The following is an 18,215-nucleotide window of genomic DNA, read 5'->3' on the forward strand; positions in this document are numbered from 1 at the left end:
GTTTTTATGTTTATAAAAAGGGACAGTCTAATCAAAATTAAACTTTCATGATTCAGATAGGGCATGCAATTTTATACAAATTCCCAATTTACTTTTATCATCAAATTTGCTTTGTTCTTGAAATGGAGCACTGGGGTGGGGCAGAGATTGTTTGCTTAATTAACACAAAAATTTGAAAAGAAATGGGTCTTTTTTTTTTTTTTCTCTATCCAACCTCATTTTAGGAACACAGTGATCTACAGAGAGTCTGACAGTTCTGTTTCTCAGCTGTGTCGTCTATTTTTAGACCAACTGGTTTTTAAATCAAATATCTATATCTGCATTAAAATATAGAATAGATCTGCTACAAAATCTCTCTGGCTTCAACTATTTATTGTCCAAGCATACCGAGGTACTCTCAGGCGCACACCCACGCATCTTGAACACTATATGCATAACATTGTTATTGTAACAAACACAAGTTCCAGAGCCTACCTCAGTATGTTCCCATGGAAAGGAGATTTGTTAGAATACTAGGAGAAAATATGAAAATGTATTAAACCACCCCAATCTCATTACAGCTCATTTTTGTCCCATTTCACCTGTTAAAGGTCTCTGCCAGGTCAGTTTGATTCTTATGCTCCAGCCATATTGTTTGCAAACACAGAGGATTATTCACTGTCAGTCTGGACCTAACACAACCACCTGCCCCACATCATGTATCTGCACTGCATTATGGGTCAGCACACCAAAAAACCTGGACTGGATTCACATAGACAGAACCAGTGCTGCCTGGGCAGTAAAGGTGTCACTGCATTAGATAAACACCCAGGATGGTCTGAGATTGTCTTGATAATGTGTAGTGGGGGGCACATTAGATACTCAGCACTGTCTGAGACAGTCCTGATAATATGCAGTCAGGAGCCCCCCTATAGTAGATACACATCTATTAATATCTGAGCTCTGATCTTGTGCAGTTAGTGGAACACACAATATTCAACAACCAGGATTATCTAAGCCTGTCCTGATCATGGGCATTCAGGGAGTCATGCTACATTAAACGTACAGTACTGTCTTTTGCTGTCCTGATAACATGCAGTCAAGTGTTCACTCTATATAAGAAATTCACTCAGAACTACTACACTAATTAAATATCCAGCACAGTCTAGGCTTGTCCTGATAGTAACTAATTAAAGAATTACTCCATATTAGATACTCAGCACTGTCTGAGCATGTCCTGATAACGTGCACACAGTGAGGCCTTCTACATTAGACAGATAGAACTGTCTGAGCCTGTCCTGATAATATGCAATCAAGTGGTCACCCTACATTAGACAGACAGCACTGTCTGAGCCTGTACTCATAATATGCAATCAAGTGATCACCCTACATTAGACAGACAGCATTTTCTGAGCCTGTCCTGATAATATGCAATCAAGAGGTCACCCTACATTAGACAGACAGCACTGTCTGAGCATGTCCTGATAATATGCAATCAAGTGCGCACCCTACATTAGAAACCCAGCACTATCTAAGCCTGTCCTGATAACATGCACCCAGTGAGTCATCCTACATTAGATACCCAGCACTGTCTAAGCCTGTCCTTATTATGCCCAATAAGGGGATCACCCTGCATTAGATACCCAGCACTGTCTGAGCCTCTCCTGATTATGGACAGTCAGGGGATCACCCTGTATTAGATACCTAGCACTGTCTGAGCCTGTCCTGATTATGCACAGTCAGGGGATCATTCTGCATTAGATAATTAGCACTGTCTGAGCCTGTCCTGATTATGCACAGTCAAGGGATCATTCTGCTTTAGATACCTAGCACTGGCTGAGCCTGTCCTGATTATGCACAGTCAGGGGATCACCCTGTATTAGATACTCAGCACTGTCGGAACCTGTCCTGATTATGCACAGGCAGGGGATCACCCTGCATTAGATACCCAGCACTGTCTGAGTCTCTCCTGATTATGCACAGTCAGGGGATCACCCTGCATTAGATACATAGCACTGTCTGAGCCTGTCCTGATTATGCACAGTCAGGGGATCATTCTGCATTAGATACCTAGCACTGTCTGAGCCTGTCCTGATTATGCACAGTCAGGGGATCATTCTGCATTAGATACCTAGCACTGTCTGAGCCTGTCCTGATTATGCACAGTCAGGGGATCATTCTGCATTAGATACCTAGCACTGTCTGAGCCTGTCCTGATTATGCACAGTCAGGGGATCATTCTGCATTAGATACCTAGCACTGTCTGAGCCTGTCCTGATTATGCACAGTCAGGGGATCACCCTGCAATAGATACCCAGCACTGTCTGAGCCTATCCTGATTATGCACAGTCAGGGGATCACCCTGCATTAGATACCTAGCACTGTCTGAGCCTGTCCTGATTATGCACAGTCAGGGGATCATTCTGCATTAGATACCTAGCACTGTCTGAGCCTGTCCTGATTATGCACAGTCAGGGGATCACCCTGCAATAGATACCCAGCACTGTCTGAGCCTATCCTGATTATGCACAGACAGGGGATCACCCCGCATTAGATACCCAGCACTTTCTGAGCCTGTCCTGATTATGCACAGTCAGGGGATCACCCTGCAATAGATACCCAGCACTGTCTGAGCCTGTCCTGATTATGCACAGACAGGGGATTACCCTGCATTAGATACCCAGCACTGTCTGAGCCTGTCCTGATTATGCACAGTCAGGGGATCATTCTGCATTAGATACCCAGCACCGTCTGAGCCTGTCCTGTTAATGAGCAGTGGAAAATTCACCCTACATTAGATAGATAACCAGCAATGTCTGAGTCTTTCCTGATTACACACAGTCAGGGGATCACCCTGCATTTAATAACCAGCACTGTCTCAGCTAGTCCTAATAATGTGCATTTAGAGGTTCACTTTACATTATACAAGCAGCCAGCATGGTCTCAGCCTGTCCTGACATTCGTGCTACTAAAGAGTTAAGCGTGCAGCCCCAGAGGTTAGTGTCACACATTGTGCAAGTACTGAAGCCACACACTACACCCTGCCACTTGTACACACACAGTTCCTCTTTACCAGAAACCTTCTTCCCATCGCTCATGGATTTTCTTACCAAGGGTGCGAGTCTATCTACGGGACCCTAGTAAAAAAGACAAATTCTAACATCAGGACGGATTCACTTTGTTCCATCTTTAGGGGGTCACCCCACACTCCCCATCTGTCTGCGGCACTCAATATCTGGGCAAAATGAACCGTAAGGACAGCAAAAGGTGAGACCACTGTGCTCCACATTTCTGCTGAGGGGTGAGGACCCTCTGCGCTTGATTTTATATGACAACTGGGTGGGAAAATCTCAAACACTTGTATAAAAATATAGGAACCCGGTTTATGAAGGAAACTTGCACTCTGCTGTGGCTTCCTGTTCAGTCTGGCTTCTCATTTTTTTTATAACTTGTAGTATTCTAGATGTCTTTTATATACACTGTGTATATATATATATATATATATATATATATATATATATATATATATATATATATATATACACACATATATACAGGGCTTTTTTGTATGGGTACTCACCGGTACTGAGTACCCCCACCTCTGCCAACTCATAACAGGTAAAATTTGTAATTATCATGTAAATACTCAAGTTTTCACACAAAAAGGCTGCAAAATACATCTGACATTGTAAATAATATTGTCCATTTGCTTTTCTGAAAGTTACTGAGCAGAATATATCAATCAATATAGTACCGGCACCTTTGTTTTGAGTACCGGCACCTTTTCTTTTTTATATATATATATATATATATATATATATATATATATATATATATATATATATATATATATATATATATATATATATATATACACACACACACACACACAAATATACAGAGTATATATATATTTATATATATATATAAACACATACATACATACACACATAAAGTCTAGAGATGTCCTGCACTCTCATCAGTAAACAACAACTGCCAGGGCGCTGTGTAACAATTAATACATAGGGCTAGATTTATCAAGCCCTGTTCTCCACTTTGACTGCAGGTTCGCACAAGAGAACCTTCAGTTAGGATTTATTAAGCAGCGGTTATCCGACCGCTGTTTCCCTACCCAGTTCTCCACCTTTTCTCCACCTTGAGTGACAGCTTCTACCCGCGTGTGATTGGTTGTGCGCAAGCAGGAGCGGGGTTGCACACAAGCGCAAAGTAGCGCTTGTGTGCAAAGTTAAATGCAGACAGCGGATTGCTTCATGGCCAGAGGAGAGTTCGGGCGCACAGGGGTGAATATGTACACCCCTGTCCAACAGTGATTGATACATTGCGCTCACAGTAACAAAAATAAGAGCGCTCTCTCAGCTCATATAACTTTTATACACAGAACACACACACAAGTGGTGATACCGTTTATTAGACTAACTTTACATTTAAAAAGAAAGACTAGTTTCTGAAAGTTTCCTCAGGTCCGAAGCAATCATCATCAATTTAGTGGAATTTATAGATTATATCTTGGAGCAAAGGATGGTTAAGATCAGTGTTCTGTCTTTCAACTTTTTAACCACCTCTGTTAGCCACGCACCCCACACACACACAAACACACACATGCACACACGCACAAACACACGCACAAACACTCACACGCACAAAAACACACACACGCACAAACACTCACACGTACAAACGCACGCACACACGCACAAACACACACGCACACACACACGCACAAACACGCACACACAAACACATGCACGTACAAACACACACATGCACAAGCACGCACACACGCACAAACACACACACGCACAAATACACACACGCATAAACACACACACGCATAAATACTCACACATACACAAGCACACATATATACACACACACATACATACATACACACACAAGCACACACACATAAACACTCACACATACACACTCACACAAGCACACATATATACACACATACACACACATACATACAGTACATACACACACAAACACAAACACATATATACACACACACATACAAGCACACACACAAACACACGCACAAACACGCACAAACACACGCACACACACACATAAACACTCACACATACACAAGCACACATATATACACACACACATACATACATACATACACACACAAGCACACACACACAAACACATATATACACACAAACATACAAGCACACACACAAGCACACACATACGCACGCACAAACACACATGCACATACACACACACAGTTTAAGTTCTAACCGCCACTGGTTAAAAGGACACAAAATGATGAAGCGTAGACAGCTAGAGGCAGATAGACAGACAGGTAGATAGATAATAGACAGACAGATAGATAGACAGACAGATAGATAAATAATATACAGATAGATAGATAGATAGATAGATAGATAGATAGATAGATAGGTAATAGATAGACAGACAGACAGACAGACAGATAGATGATAGATAGACACAGAGCAAATCACAGTACTATAACACAAAAATAAATTTGGGTTTCAAGACCATCATTACCCCAGAACAAGTGCTGAGGTTGAATCAGAACTAACAGTGATTTGTAGGTACTAAGGAACATCTGCATGTTACTAATTCATTGGAAGACCTAACAGAGTCTATAGTGTAACTGTTATTGGATTAATCATTAAGGTTCACTCACATGGGCTCAAACAGGAAAATCTTCAGATATGTTTGCATATGGGCACAGAGATAATGGTGTAGATAAATATTCATCTATGACAGGCAGATCATATAGATCAGGGGTGGGCAGTCTTTTGTAAGGCAAGGGCTACCTCTAATTTTATTCCAAGTAACGTGGTCACCTATCTAAAAAAAAAAAAAAAACCACAAGTCACTGGCTGAAAATTGTATTTTTGCAACAAATAGGACTTGCTGGGTGAAAATTGTATTTTTGCCACAAATAATACAGCTTTAAAAATAAGACATGCTCTTTAAAGGAACAGTCAACACCAGAATTGTTGTTGTTTTAAAAGAATGATAATCCCTTTATTACCGATTCCCCAGTTTTGCATAACCAACACAGTTATAATACACATTTTACCTCTGTAATTACCTTGTATCTAATCATCCACAGACTGCCCCCTTATTTCAGTTCCTTGGACAGACTTGCATTTTAGCCAATCAGTGCTCACTCCTCGGTAAATTCACGTGCATGAGCTCAATGATATCTATATGAAACACATGAACTAATGCCATCTTGTGGTGAAAACTATCAAAATGCATTTAGATTAGAGGCGGCCTTCAAGGTCTAAGAAGTTAGCATATGAACCCCCTAGGTTTAGCTTTCAACTAAGAATACCAAGAGAACAAAGCAAAATTGGGGCTAAAAGTAAACTGGAAAGTTGATTAAAAATACATGCCCTATTTGAATTATTAAAGTTTTTTTGGACTTGACTGTCCCTTTCATAATAAATACATCCACGCTCTTTACTTACTGCGAGAGCTCTCTTTACGTCATGCTGGGACCATCAAGCAACCTTATCTGTGTACTGTGCCTGCGTATGAATTAGTAGTCTCACAAGCAAGATGGCTCGAGTCTAGGGCTAGTGGAGTAGTCAAGCCAGGAACACATGGAAACCCACAGATCAGGTACAACGATGACAATGAACTATTCTCGGCCAATCATAGACAGACTCATTCTACAAAGAAATTTTATTGGCTGGACGCCATGTCAGGTTGATTAGCGGGCAGGTCCTGTTGGCTGCTCTCCATCCGTCCACTACAATAATAAATACAGCCACGCTCTTTACTTACTGCGAGAGCTCTCTTTACGTCATGCTGGGACCATCAAGCAACCTTATCTGTGTACTGTGCCTGCGTATGAATTAGTAGTCTCACAAGCAAGATGGCTCGAGTCTAGGGCTAGTGGAGTAGTCAAGCCAGGAACAGATGGAAACCCACAGATCAGGTACAACGATGACAATGAACTATTCTCGGCCAATCATAGACAGACTCATTCTACTAAGTAATTTTACTGGCTGGACGCCATGTCAGGTTGATTAGCGGGCAGGTCCTGTTGGCTGCTCTCCATCTGTCCACTACTAGCTGAAGACTACTGCAAATAGTTGGGACAGTGACAGCGGCATGCTCGGTACCGCCTTACACAGCAACCAAAGACTGGTATAGCAGCAACAGCACCGACCTGCACAATTTGGTGACAACAAATTCTGGGGACAGAAAGCTGCAGAAACTAGCACAAAGTATAGCTAATATTAGTGTGTCAGAGAAAGTATCAGAGAGCAGCATCAAAGCCTGGTACAGAGTAAGTAAAAGAACCTGAGGGGATTAACAGACCTTGGGAAAAAACACCACCAGACCATTCACCCAGCAGAGCCTGGTGACAAGTAACGGAGGACAGAACTAGAAAGTAGCAGCAGAATATCAGACAGAGCAGAGCCTGGTGACAAGTAACAGAGGACAGAACTATAAAGTAGCAGCAGAATATCAGACAGAGCAGGACCTGGTGACAAGTAACAGAGGACAGAACTATAAAGTAGCAGCAGAATATCAGACAGAGCAGGACCTGGTGACAAGTAACAGAGGACAGAACTATAAAGTAGCAGCAGAATATCAGACAGAGCAGAGCCTGGTGACAAGTAGCAGAGGACAGAACTATAAAGTAGCAGCAGAATATCAGACAGAGCAGAGCCTGGTGACAAGTAACGGAGGACAGAACTAGAAAGTAGCAGTAGAATATCAGACAGAGCAGAGCCTGGTGACAAGTAACGGAGGACAGAACTAGAAAGTAGCAGTAGAATATCAGACAGAGCAGAGCCTGGTGACAAGTAACGGAGGACAGAACTAGAAAGTAGCAGCAGAATATCAGACAGAGCAGAGCCTGGTGACAAGTAACGGAGGACAGAACTAGAAAGTAGCAGCAGAATATCAGACAGAGCAGAGCCTGGTGACAAGTAACAGAGGACAGAACTAGAAAGTAGCAGCAGAATATCAGACAGAGCAGAGCCTGGTGACAAGTAACGGAGGACAGAACTAGAAAGTAGCAGCAGAATATCAGACAGAGCAGGACCTGCCAAACCCAGGGATACCGAGTAGCATCTCAGCCTGGCGCATGAAGAGTCTGTACTATGGGCTGACCGCTCTTGAGACAAAAAGTAGGAGAGTTTGGGACAGGCAGTAACCAAAGCTGGGGCAGCGAGTTCAGCTAAAGCAGCGTTGCGCATGCTGAAGTACACAAACCGCCGTCATAGACTCATAGCCGATCTCAAAAGTCTGCATAAGAGAAACATTTCTCATACATCTACAGTGGCGAGGCTCTTCACTCAGAATCTAGATGTGTGAGAAAAGCTTCTCTTATTATGCAGACTTTTAAAATCTTCCAGGCGGTCACCTCAAAATTCACTCGCGGTCCACTGGTAGATCGCAAACTATCGCTTGCCCACCCCTGATATAGATGATCCAGTTATAATTAGTAATGGTAATGCTGCTTCTTTCTACTTAAAGGGACACTAAACACAATTTTTTATTGCGTGATTCAGATAGAGCATGTGGTTTTAAGCAACTTTCTAATTTACTCCTATTATCAAATTTTCTTCATTCTCTTGCTATCTTTATTTGAAAAAGCAGGTATATAAGTGTAGGAGCCGGCCCACATTTGGTTTCGCACCTGGGTAGCACTTGCTGATTAGTGGCTACATTTAGACACCAATCAGAAAGCGCTACCCAGATGCTGAACCAAAAATGGGCCACCTCTTATCATCAGATTCGTGCTTTTTCAAATAAAAATTGCAAGAGAACAAAGAAATATTGATAATAGGAGTAAATTAGAAAGTTGCTTAAAATTGCTGCTCTATCTGAATCATGAAAGAAAACATTTGGGTTTAGTGTCCCTTTAAAGGACAAAGTTGGAAAACAAGATAATAATTTAAAGGGGCGTTCTAGTGTAAAATTAAAATGCTTTCCATTACATTACACAACTTTGCGCTCCGTTTACGAGGCTGCGGATGCAGTTTTGGAGCTCTTCAGGTACAGGTCTGCCTGCAACCGTGGGACAGTCTACACCAGAATTGTTATTGTTTAAAAAGATAGATAGCCCTTTACTACCCATTCCCCAGCTTTGCACAACCAACATTGTTATATTAATATACTTTATAATGTTTAAACCTCTAAATTTCTACCTGTTTCAAAGGCTCTATTGCCAGCCTCGTATCACATGCTTTTGTATTTGTTTTTCACAACAGGAGACTGATAGTTCATGTGGGCCATATAGATAACATTCACCTAGATTACAAGTGTTGCGCTAAGTGCAACACAAGTGCGGTATGGTTTTTGTTAGGCTCCAGCGAGAGTTTTCAGCCTTGCTAGCCTCATCAGTCCTTGGGGCCTATCTATCAAGTTCCGAAAGGAGCTTGACGGCCCGTGTTTCTGGCGAGTCTTCAGACTCGCCAGAAATAGCAGTTATGAAGCAGCGGTCACAAAGACCGCTGCTCCATAACCCTGTCTGCCTGCTCTGAGCAGGCGGACAGACATCGCCGTAAATCAACCCGATCGAGTACGGTTGATTGACACCTCCCTGTTGGCGGCCTATTGGCCGCGAGTCTGCAGGGGCAGCGTTGCACCAGCAGCTCTTGTGAGCTGCTGGTGCAATACTGAATACGGAGAGCGTATTGCTCTCCGCATTCAGCAAGGTCTTGCGGACCTGATCCGCACTGTCGGATCAGGTCCGCAAGACCTTTGTTAAATAGGGGCCCTTATGTTATGAAATATTTTTTAATAACATAAGGACTGTCGAGGCTAGGGAGGTGAAAGCGCTTGCAGGAGCCTAACAAAAACCATACCGCACTTGGGTTGCACTTAGCGCAACACTTGTAATCTAGGTGATTGTGTTCACGCCTGGGAAGTTATTTAAGAGTTAGCACAACAAAGTACTAAATGCAACTCAATAGATTTTAAATAGTCACAGTCATGTGATCAGGGGGCAGTCTGCAGAGGCTTAGATACAAGGTAATCACAGAGGTAAAAAGTATATTAATATAACTGTGTTGGTTATGCAAAACTGCGGAATGGGTAATAAAGGGATTATCTATCTTTTAAAACAATAACAATTCTATTGTAGAATGTCCCTTTAAAGTGAAGGTTAACTTCACGCAACATCCCCCCCCCCCCCCCGGCATCGGATAAACTTTGCAAAATGAGGGTGGGTTTAATTCATAAAATTTTTTAGATATCATTATTTTTTTAAATCTTTAACTTTTGAGCGCTCTTACGATAAGCGCATCTCTCCCGCCCGGCATTTTGTCAAATTGATTGACAGATGAAGATTCTTAAAAGAACGAATCCTTGTTTCCCCCCCCCCGGGCCGTGACGTTTATGCAAAGGGACTGAACGCCCCGGGGGGGAAACAAGCATTCCTTCTTTTAAGAATCTTCATCTGTCAATTAATTTGACAAAATGCCGGGTGGGAGAGATGCGCTTATCGTCGGAGCGCTCAAAAGGTAAAGATTTAAAAAAATAATAAAATCTAAAAAATTTGATGAATTAAACCCACCCTCATTTTGCAAAGTTTATCCGATGCCGTGGGGCAGTTGCGTGAAGTTGACCTTCACTTTAAGTTCAACAAAGGATACCAAGAGAATGAAACACATTTTATAATAGACTGGAAAGTTGTTTTAAATGCATGCTCTATTTCATTGTTTCGCAACCGTGGTCCTCAAGTACCCCCCAACAGTACAGGTTTTCCTTATAGCTGAACCAGTGCACAGGTGAAATAATCAGCTGATGGGTGAGAGCAGGTTAGTAACCATGGTTACTGATCAGCTGATTATTTCACCTGTGCACTGGTTCAGCTATAATGAAAACCTAGACTGTTGGGGGTACTTGAGGGCTGCGGTTGAGAAACTGCTTTATTTGAAACGCAAAAAAAAATTGTGTTTCAAGTGTGTTTAAGATCTTCAAAAATTGACTTTGCCTTATCAGTAATAATAACTGCTTGAGTGAGTGGAATATTTTTTTATTTAAACCTATGGTTGCCAGGTGTCCAGTAATCAACCAGACAGTCCAGTATTTTAGCAGGCTGTCCTGTAAAATTTTCACAAAAACACTGGACACTTAAAGGGACAGTCAACAAGAGATTTTTTGTTGTTTAAAAAGATAGGTAAGGGGGTGTGTCTCTGGGCAGCACCTTAAATGGTTGCAATATCGGTTGCTCTGAGTGGAACATTGATAATATGACTTTTATCGGTGTTTAAGAGGATCATCCATCTACCTCAACCTGATAACTAGAAACTACATATTCAGCTGAATCGAATGATACCACAATATTGGGTATACCACCCCTGATAACTGATCCGGAACGTTGAGGCCTAAGACAGGCTCCTCAGTGAGAGGATTTCAACACCCCCCCCGGTACCTTGCAAGCCAGGTATATAGTGTACTATCACTGAAAACTCCAGATACTACTCTCAATGCGTGATACAAGCAATGGAGAATAAAGAGATTATTGATAATACAATTTGATAATAAGCTCAATCTTGGAGTCTTATAGAATTCAACTCTGCAGCAACATAGAGACGGCATTTAGATTGGACTTCTGAAGCCATCTGAAAATGGAGGAACAGCCGCAAGAAGTGAATCCACCTACGCACCACCAGGAGTCTAGCACAGAAGAGAAGAGCACCGTAGTTCCTGGTAGTAATATCAAGAACAAAGTTATTTCTGACCAAAGCATAGTGTTGGAACACTCATGGGTGAATACCGCAGCTAAAGACGCTGCGCCATGCCCCCCTGAAGTTGCGTGTACACAACAGCGATTCTCGCAAAGTCAGGCCCACGATGTCACACCGTCCCGCTCTAGCCGTTGCTAGGGGCGCGGCGTCTCCTTCCCTGCTCGTTGCCAGGGGCTGTGTCGGGTCCGGAGGCGTATTGCAGCGCTGAAGTCATCACTGCACGCTCCTCTCCGGTCCTGACGCCTGGGCGCGAATCCTGCACCTATTTGTATCACTTCTTCTCGATCTATCACTGCCCTAAGTATAGGTGTTACTTTGTGTACTCCTGGGAGTGATAGATCGTTTTAGTCTTTGCCTTGCTGTGTTTGAACCCTGCCTATCTGACTACTCTGCCTGCCATACCCATGAATTGCTGGACTGATATATATTGCTGCTGAACCTGCCTGTCTGACGACTCTATCTGTTTATCCCTGAATTGCTGGATTGAGATATTGCTGCTGAACCTGCCTGTCTGACTACTCTACCTGTTTAACTCCTGAATTGCTGGACTCATCTTTGTTGCTGAACCCTTCCTGCCTGACCATTCTAGTGGTGTGCCCTTGGACTGCTTTACCGTTGCCAAACCCTGCCTGCCTGACCATTCTAGTGGTTTGTCCTTGGACTGCTTTACTGTTGCCGTATCCTGCCTGTCTGACCATTTCAGTGATTTGCCTTGCCCTATTCTGCCGTTGCCGCTAGGGACTGTCCTGCCTGTGGTGAGTGCCGCTCTCCTCATCTTACTAACTTTCTTTGCTCTGGGATATTCCCTATCATTCCGGCTCGACACCGGGATAACAAGACTACTGGCCGAGTTCTGTCTGATAGAGGGGTATACCACGAGCATTACACACGAACCTCTACATCCACCGTGACCATGGAGAGATCCGAACCGCAGCTACCACCTTATTGGGACAAGACACATAGGGGAGGACACGCTAGACATGCTACATATAAAAATATCATGCATGCCACCAAAGGTCGCTAACTTAGAAGCACCGGCCCCATCTTGGATCTATGATAGTAGCCAGCATGTCCAAAGCTTCAAAAGTAGCCAGCAGCTCCAAAGCTGAGGTAATATCACAGAGCAGGAAGGCTCCTCATCTAGCACTAGCAAAATACGGAGAACACAGAAAGCGATCCCTCAGGAGTTATCTATGTGAGCCAACACGGAAGATTAGAGGGGGGACATGAGCAAACACACACAGGCATTAAAATAGGAGTCGTCTGAGAAAGCTTCACTCGATCTGGCATGGACTAGCTATAAGATGTCCCCTGGGGATCGCTAAGTCTAAACTACACAATGACAGAACACTTTTTTTTTTTATATATGTATGTAAAAATCTGTCCCTAGCCTTTTACAGAGACTTGATAAAAGTGTCAATATATCTTCTGCGTAATACTAAGGTCAAGGTACTAGTGGTTCATAACAACAAATTTGAAACGCAAAGTATTTGTGGAGGAATGTGTTTTAAGTCACTAAAGGCAGTTTCATGTTCTCTCATATTTATGGCTATTCAAATACTGTTACTCTGTCATCTCAATTGCTTTGCATGAGATCTATTACCATAATTCTGTTAATATTTATCCTATTCAATAGCTAATGATAGATGCATTCACCTTTGACCTTGTACTATTAGAATCCCCACATATCCTCTTCCATTTATGAGACCACAGGGGTACTACTGTTTGTTAAGTGACACATCTATACTATGCTTCTAGTAGAGAGGCTTTCCAGTTGGTTTATAGAACATTAATTAGAATTATTATCTATAGGCTCATATGTTCTCCTCTGACAGTCCAGCTAGTCAATAAGCTTGATATACTTTGTGAGACCTTCAGTATTAGCACACCTCCAGACCCACTAAAACATTACAGCCCTGTATATTCAAGGAGGATAATATCTGTATGATCCCCCACCTCTACTTAATCTGTTGGGGGCTATATTATATTACCTTACCACTGGTTGTTAATCTTGTATACTTTCTGAGGACTAAATCCAACAGTTGACTAGTAACTTCAGAAGGATAATTTACTCCATATACCAGGGAAAATTATAGCATCATAAATCAATGCCAGACCATGCGAGTATCCGATCATATATTAGATCAAATACTCCTCTAAACTCTAAATAAAGCAAATTCAGGGACCTTTGAACACTGGATAAAATCTCTTGTCGCTGCAGATTAAAACAGATACTATGATATGTTCATCTTATTTATACTTTTGCTTGTTGATATCTATTCCCATAGTTGAACAGTTACTTTTTTCTTTTTTTTTTTCTATAGACTCTGTATTATACACAGACTTTTGTACTTCAATAAAAATTATTAAAATAAAAAAATAAAGTCTCTGCAGACTGCCCCCTTACCTCAGTTCTTTTGACAGATTTGCATTTTAACCAATCAGTACTGACTCATAAATAACTCCACTGTCAAAATGCATTTAGATTAGAGGCGGCCTTCAAGGTCTAACAAATTAGCATATGAGCCTACCTAGGATTAGCTTTCAGCTAAGAATACCAAGAGAACAAAGCAAAATTGGTGATATAAGTAAATTGCAAAGTTGTTTAAAAACATAAATTATGCTTACCAGATAATTTCATTTCCTTCTGTATAAGGAGAGTCCACTGCTTCATTCCTTACTGTTGATAAATACTGAACCTGGCCACCAGGAGGAGGGAAAGACACCCCAGCCAAAGGCTTAAATACCTCCCCCCACTTCCCCTATCCCCCCGTCATTCTGCCAAGGGAACAAGGAACAGTAGGAGAAATATTAGGGTATAAAAGGTGCCAGAAGAGAAATATAAATTTAGGGGGCCGCCCATCAGAGAAACACGGCGGGGCCATGGACTCTCCTTATACAGAAGGAAATTAAATTATCTGGTAAGGATAATTTATGTTTTCCTTCTTAATATAAGAAGAGTCCACAGCTTCATTCTTTACTGTTGGGAAACATATACCCAAGCTCTAGAGGACACTGAATGATAACGGGAGGGACAAAAATAGAAGCGGACCCTAATCTGAGGGAACCACATCCTGCAAAACCTATCTCCCGAAGGCTGCTTCAGCTGAAGCAAAAACATCAAACTTGTAAAATTTAGAAAAAGTGTGTAAGGAGGACCAGGTAGGTGCCTTACAAATCTGATCCATAGAGGCCTCGTTCTTAAAGGCCCAAGAGGAAGCCACTGCTCTAGTAGAATGAGCCATAATTCTCTGATGATGTCTATGTCCCGCTGTCTCATAAGCTAACCGGATAAGACTCCTCAACCAAAAAGATAAGGAAGTTGAAGAGACCTTCTAACCCTTACGCTTCCCAGAATATGCCACAAACAAGGAAGAAGTTTGTCTAAAATCCTTAGTAGCCTGAAGATAAAACTTCAAGGCACGAACCACTTCCAAATTATGAAGTAACATTCCTTTGAAGAAGAAGGATTAGGACACAAAGAAGGAACAAAAATCTCTTGATTAATGTTGCGGTCTGACACGACTTTAGGGAGAAACCCTAACTTAGTACGTAGGACAGCCTTATCCGAATGGAACATCAGTGTCAGGTTAGGAAATGTCCAGAAGAAGACGCAAATGCTAGGGCGAACTTAAACAACACCCTTGCACTCTGAGTTTAATCCAGGACGTGACCCCACGACAACCTCTAAAAAACAATGTACTCACGATATGGAGCAGGATTAGCCTGAGTCCAAAGTATTCAAGATATCAGCCAAATAGACTTCTGAGTAAGGAACTGGTTTCAGGAAATGTCTTCCACAGAATCAGGAGAGCAGGGATAGTCCACTTATACTCAGACAGAGGAAGGGTAAAACAAGAAACAGTTAATAATGCAGGAGTAGGTAACTTGTTATCAGGCAGTTTGAGGGTTAACACTGTGTAGTCAATATTTGTAGAGTTTGGCAACAGGTTATCAGGCAGTTTGAAGGTTAATACTGAATAGTCAGTACATGCAGAGTTAGACAACAGGATAACAGGTAGTTTGAGGGTTAATACAGATTAATCAGTACTTGCAGAGATTGGCAACAGGTTATCATGCAGTTTGAGAGTTTACACTGAATAAACAGTATTTGCAGAGTTTGGCAACAGGTAAACATGCAGTTTGAGAGTTACACAGAATAAACAGTTCTTGCAATGTTTGGCAACAGGATATCAAGCAGTTTGAAGGTTTACACTGAATAAACAGTATTTGCAGAGTTTGGCAACAGGTAAACATGCAGATTGAGAGTTTCACAGAATAAACAGTACTTGCAATGTTTGGCAACAGGTTATCAGGAAGTTTGAGGGTTAACCCAGCATAGTCAGTCTATGCAGAGTTTGGCAACAGAAAATCAGCAGTTAGAGAGTTTCCACAACGAAGTCCTCACAGGTGCCACAAAGAGTAACAAACAAACGGGCACTGAAGAAACAGGAAGCCCGGAATAAAAAGCATGGTAGTGACATCATCAGGAAGGGGTGGCTCAGACTACCTGCCAATCAAGCACACAGAGAGGACCATCAGAGCTTCCCAGCAGCCGAGCGTGACAGTGCCCCCTCCTCAAGGACTCCTCCGGGGGACTCGACCGGGCCTGGCAGGGTATTTCTTGTGAAAAGACTTGACAAGAGCTGGAGAATGAACATGAGAGGCTGGTTCCCAAGATCGTTCAGAGATAGGATAACCCTTCCAATGGACCAGGTAGTACACCCGTAGCTTGGAATCCAAAATCTGGCTGACTTCAAACTCAGAAGTTCCCTCTACGGAAAGTGGAGGAGGTGGTTTACTCTTGATAGAGTACTGGTTGTAGATGACTGGCTTGAGTAAGGAGACATGAAACACTGGATGGATCTTGAGAGTCTTGGGTAAAGCCAGGCGGTATGCAGAAGAACAAACTTTGGAAACAATTCGAAAAGGTCCAATGTACTTAGGACCCAACTTAGTACAAGGTTGTTTTAGACGTATGAATCTGGTGGATAAAAATACTTTGTCTCCAGTACAAAGTAAAGGAGCCTTACACCTTCTGCGATCAGCATATCTCTTGTGTCTTAAGGAAGAGGAAAGTAGATTTTGACGAATGAGTTGCCAGTGGTTACTGAGATTTTTCACAATACGATCTGCTCCAGGGACTTCAGTAGAACTGGTAATCATAGGAAAGGTTCTAGGTTCAAAACCATAAGCTGCCTTAAAGGGAGAGGTCTGTAATGAGGCGTTATAGCGTGAGTTGTGAGCTAATTCCGCCAAAGGCAATAACTGAGACCAGTTGGAGTGGTGATGGTCTACTTAATGTCTAAGAAAAGATTCCAAGGCTTGATTTACACGCTCAGTCTGTCCGTTGGATTGAGGATGATGTGCAGTAGAAAGAGATATGTTGATTCCAAAATGCTTACAAAAAGACCTCCAAAACTTGGAAACAAATTGAACTCTGCGATCTGAGACTATGTCAGTAGGAAAACCATGTAAACGAGATATATGTAGAACAAAGAGTTCAGAAAGTCTTTGAGCTGAAGGCAAGCCTGGAAGAGGTATGAAGTGAGCAGACTTGGAGAACTGATCCACCACTACCCAAATGGTCGTATTTCCAGCAGAAACAGGAAGATCTGTAATGAAGTCCATGGATAAGTGAGACCAAGGGTAATGAGGAATAGGAAAAGGGTGTAATAGACCAAACGGTCGATGAGAAGATTGTTTGTTCAAAGCACAAGAACTACAAGCAGCAATATAATCCTTAACATCCCTCCTCATAGTGGACCACCAAACATGCTGCTTCAGTTTCCACAAAGTATTGGTTATTCCAGGATGACCTGCTGAAATGTTGTTGTGAGCCTAACGTAGAAGTTTAAGACGTAATCCTTTGGGTACATACAGGATACCAGAAGGTAGTTGGCAAGAAGATGGTACCCGGACTTGAGCAGCATGTAAAGCCTGTACTGGAAAAGAGGATACTTGAACCAAAACTTTGACTGGACGTAGTATTGGTTCAGAATCTAAAGGAGAAGGCTCAGAAGATTGGAACTGCCTAGATAAAGCATCTGCCTTGGAATTTTTTGAACCAGGAACATAGGAAAGTACAAAATTAAACCTGGAGAAGAACAAGGCCCACCGAGCCTGACGAGGATTGAGACGAGTAGCTGTATGGAGGTATAAAAGATTCTTATGATTTGTCAGAATGAAAAAAGGTTGACTGGTACCCTCTAACCAATGCCTCCATTCATCCAAAGCTAATTTTATAGCCAAAAGCTCCTTATTGCCCACAATCTAAATTAACTCGGCAGGATTTAATTTTTTCGAAAAGAACACCACGGGATGTATCTTGCTGGTAGTCCGATCACGTTGGGAGAGAACAGCTCCAGCTGCTATAGAAGAAGCGTCAACCTCCAAAATAAAGTGGAGATCAGGAATTGGATGACTGAGAAGAGGTGCAGAAGAAAATGCTGATATTAGTGTTTCAAAAGCCTGTACTGCCGAAGTGGACCAGTTCTTACAATTTTG

At 42.2% G+C, this 18,215-nt stretch overlaps 1 protein-coding gene and 1 pseudogene across 2 annotated transcripts in view; one reads left to right on the top strand and one right to left on the bottom strand.

The window, feature by feature from the left end:
• LOC128636459 (rho GTPase-activating protein 11A-like) overlaps window positions 1–648 on the bottom strand; it is a 119,251-nt pseudogene extending 118,603 nt beyond the window's left edge.
• A 2,392-nt stretch (window positions 649–3,040) lies between these two features.
• Window positions 3,041–18,215, top strand: part of RASGRP4 (RAS guanyl releasing protein 4) — a 114,974-nt gene continuing 99,799 nt past the window's right edge. For both annotated transcript variants that reach the window (XM_053721621.1, XM_053721622.1), the window contains exon 1: window positions 3,041–3,246. In XM_053721621.1, coding sequence (XP_053577596.1) covers window positions 3,224–3,246 — 23 coding nt within the window. In that variant the 5' untranslated portion in view covers window positions 3,041–3,223. The remainder of the gene's footprint in view (window positions 3,247–18,215) is intronic.

This window comes from Bombina bombina, chromosome 7 (genome assembly GCF_027579735.1).
Source record: "Bombina bombina isolate aBomBom1 chromosome 7, aBomBom1.pri, whole genome shotgun sequence".
Classification (NCBI taxonomy): domain Eukaryota; kingdom Metazoa; phylum Chordata; class Amphibia; order Anura; family Bombinatoridae; genus Bombina; species Bombina bombina.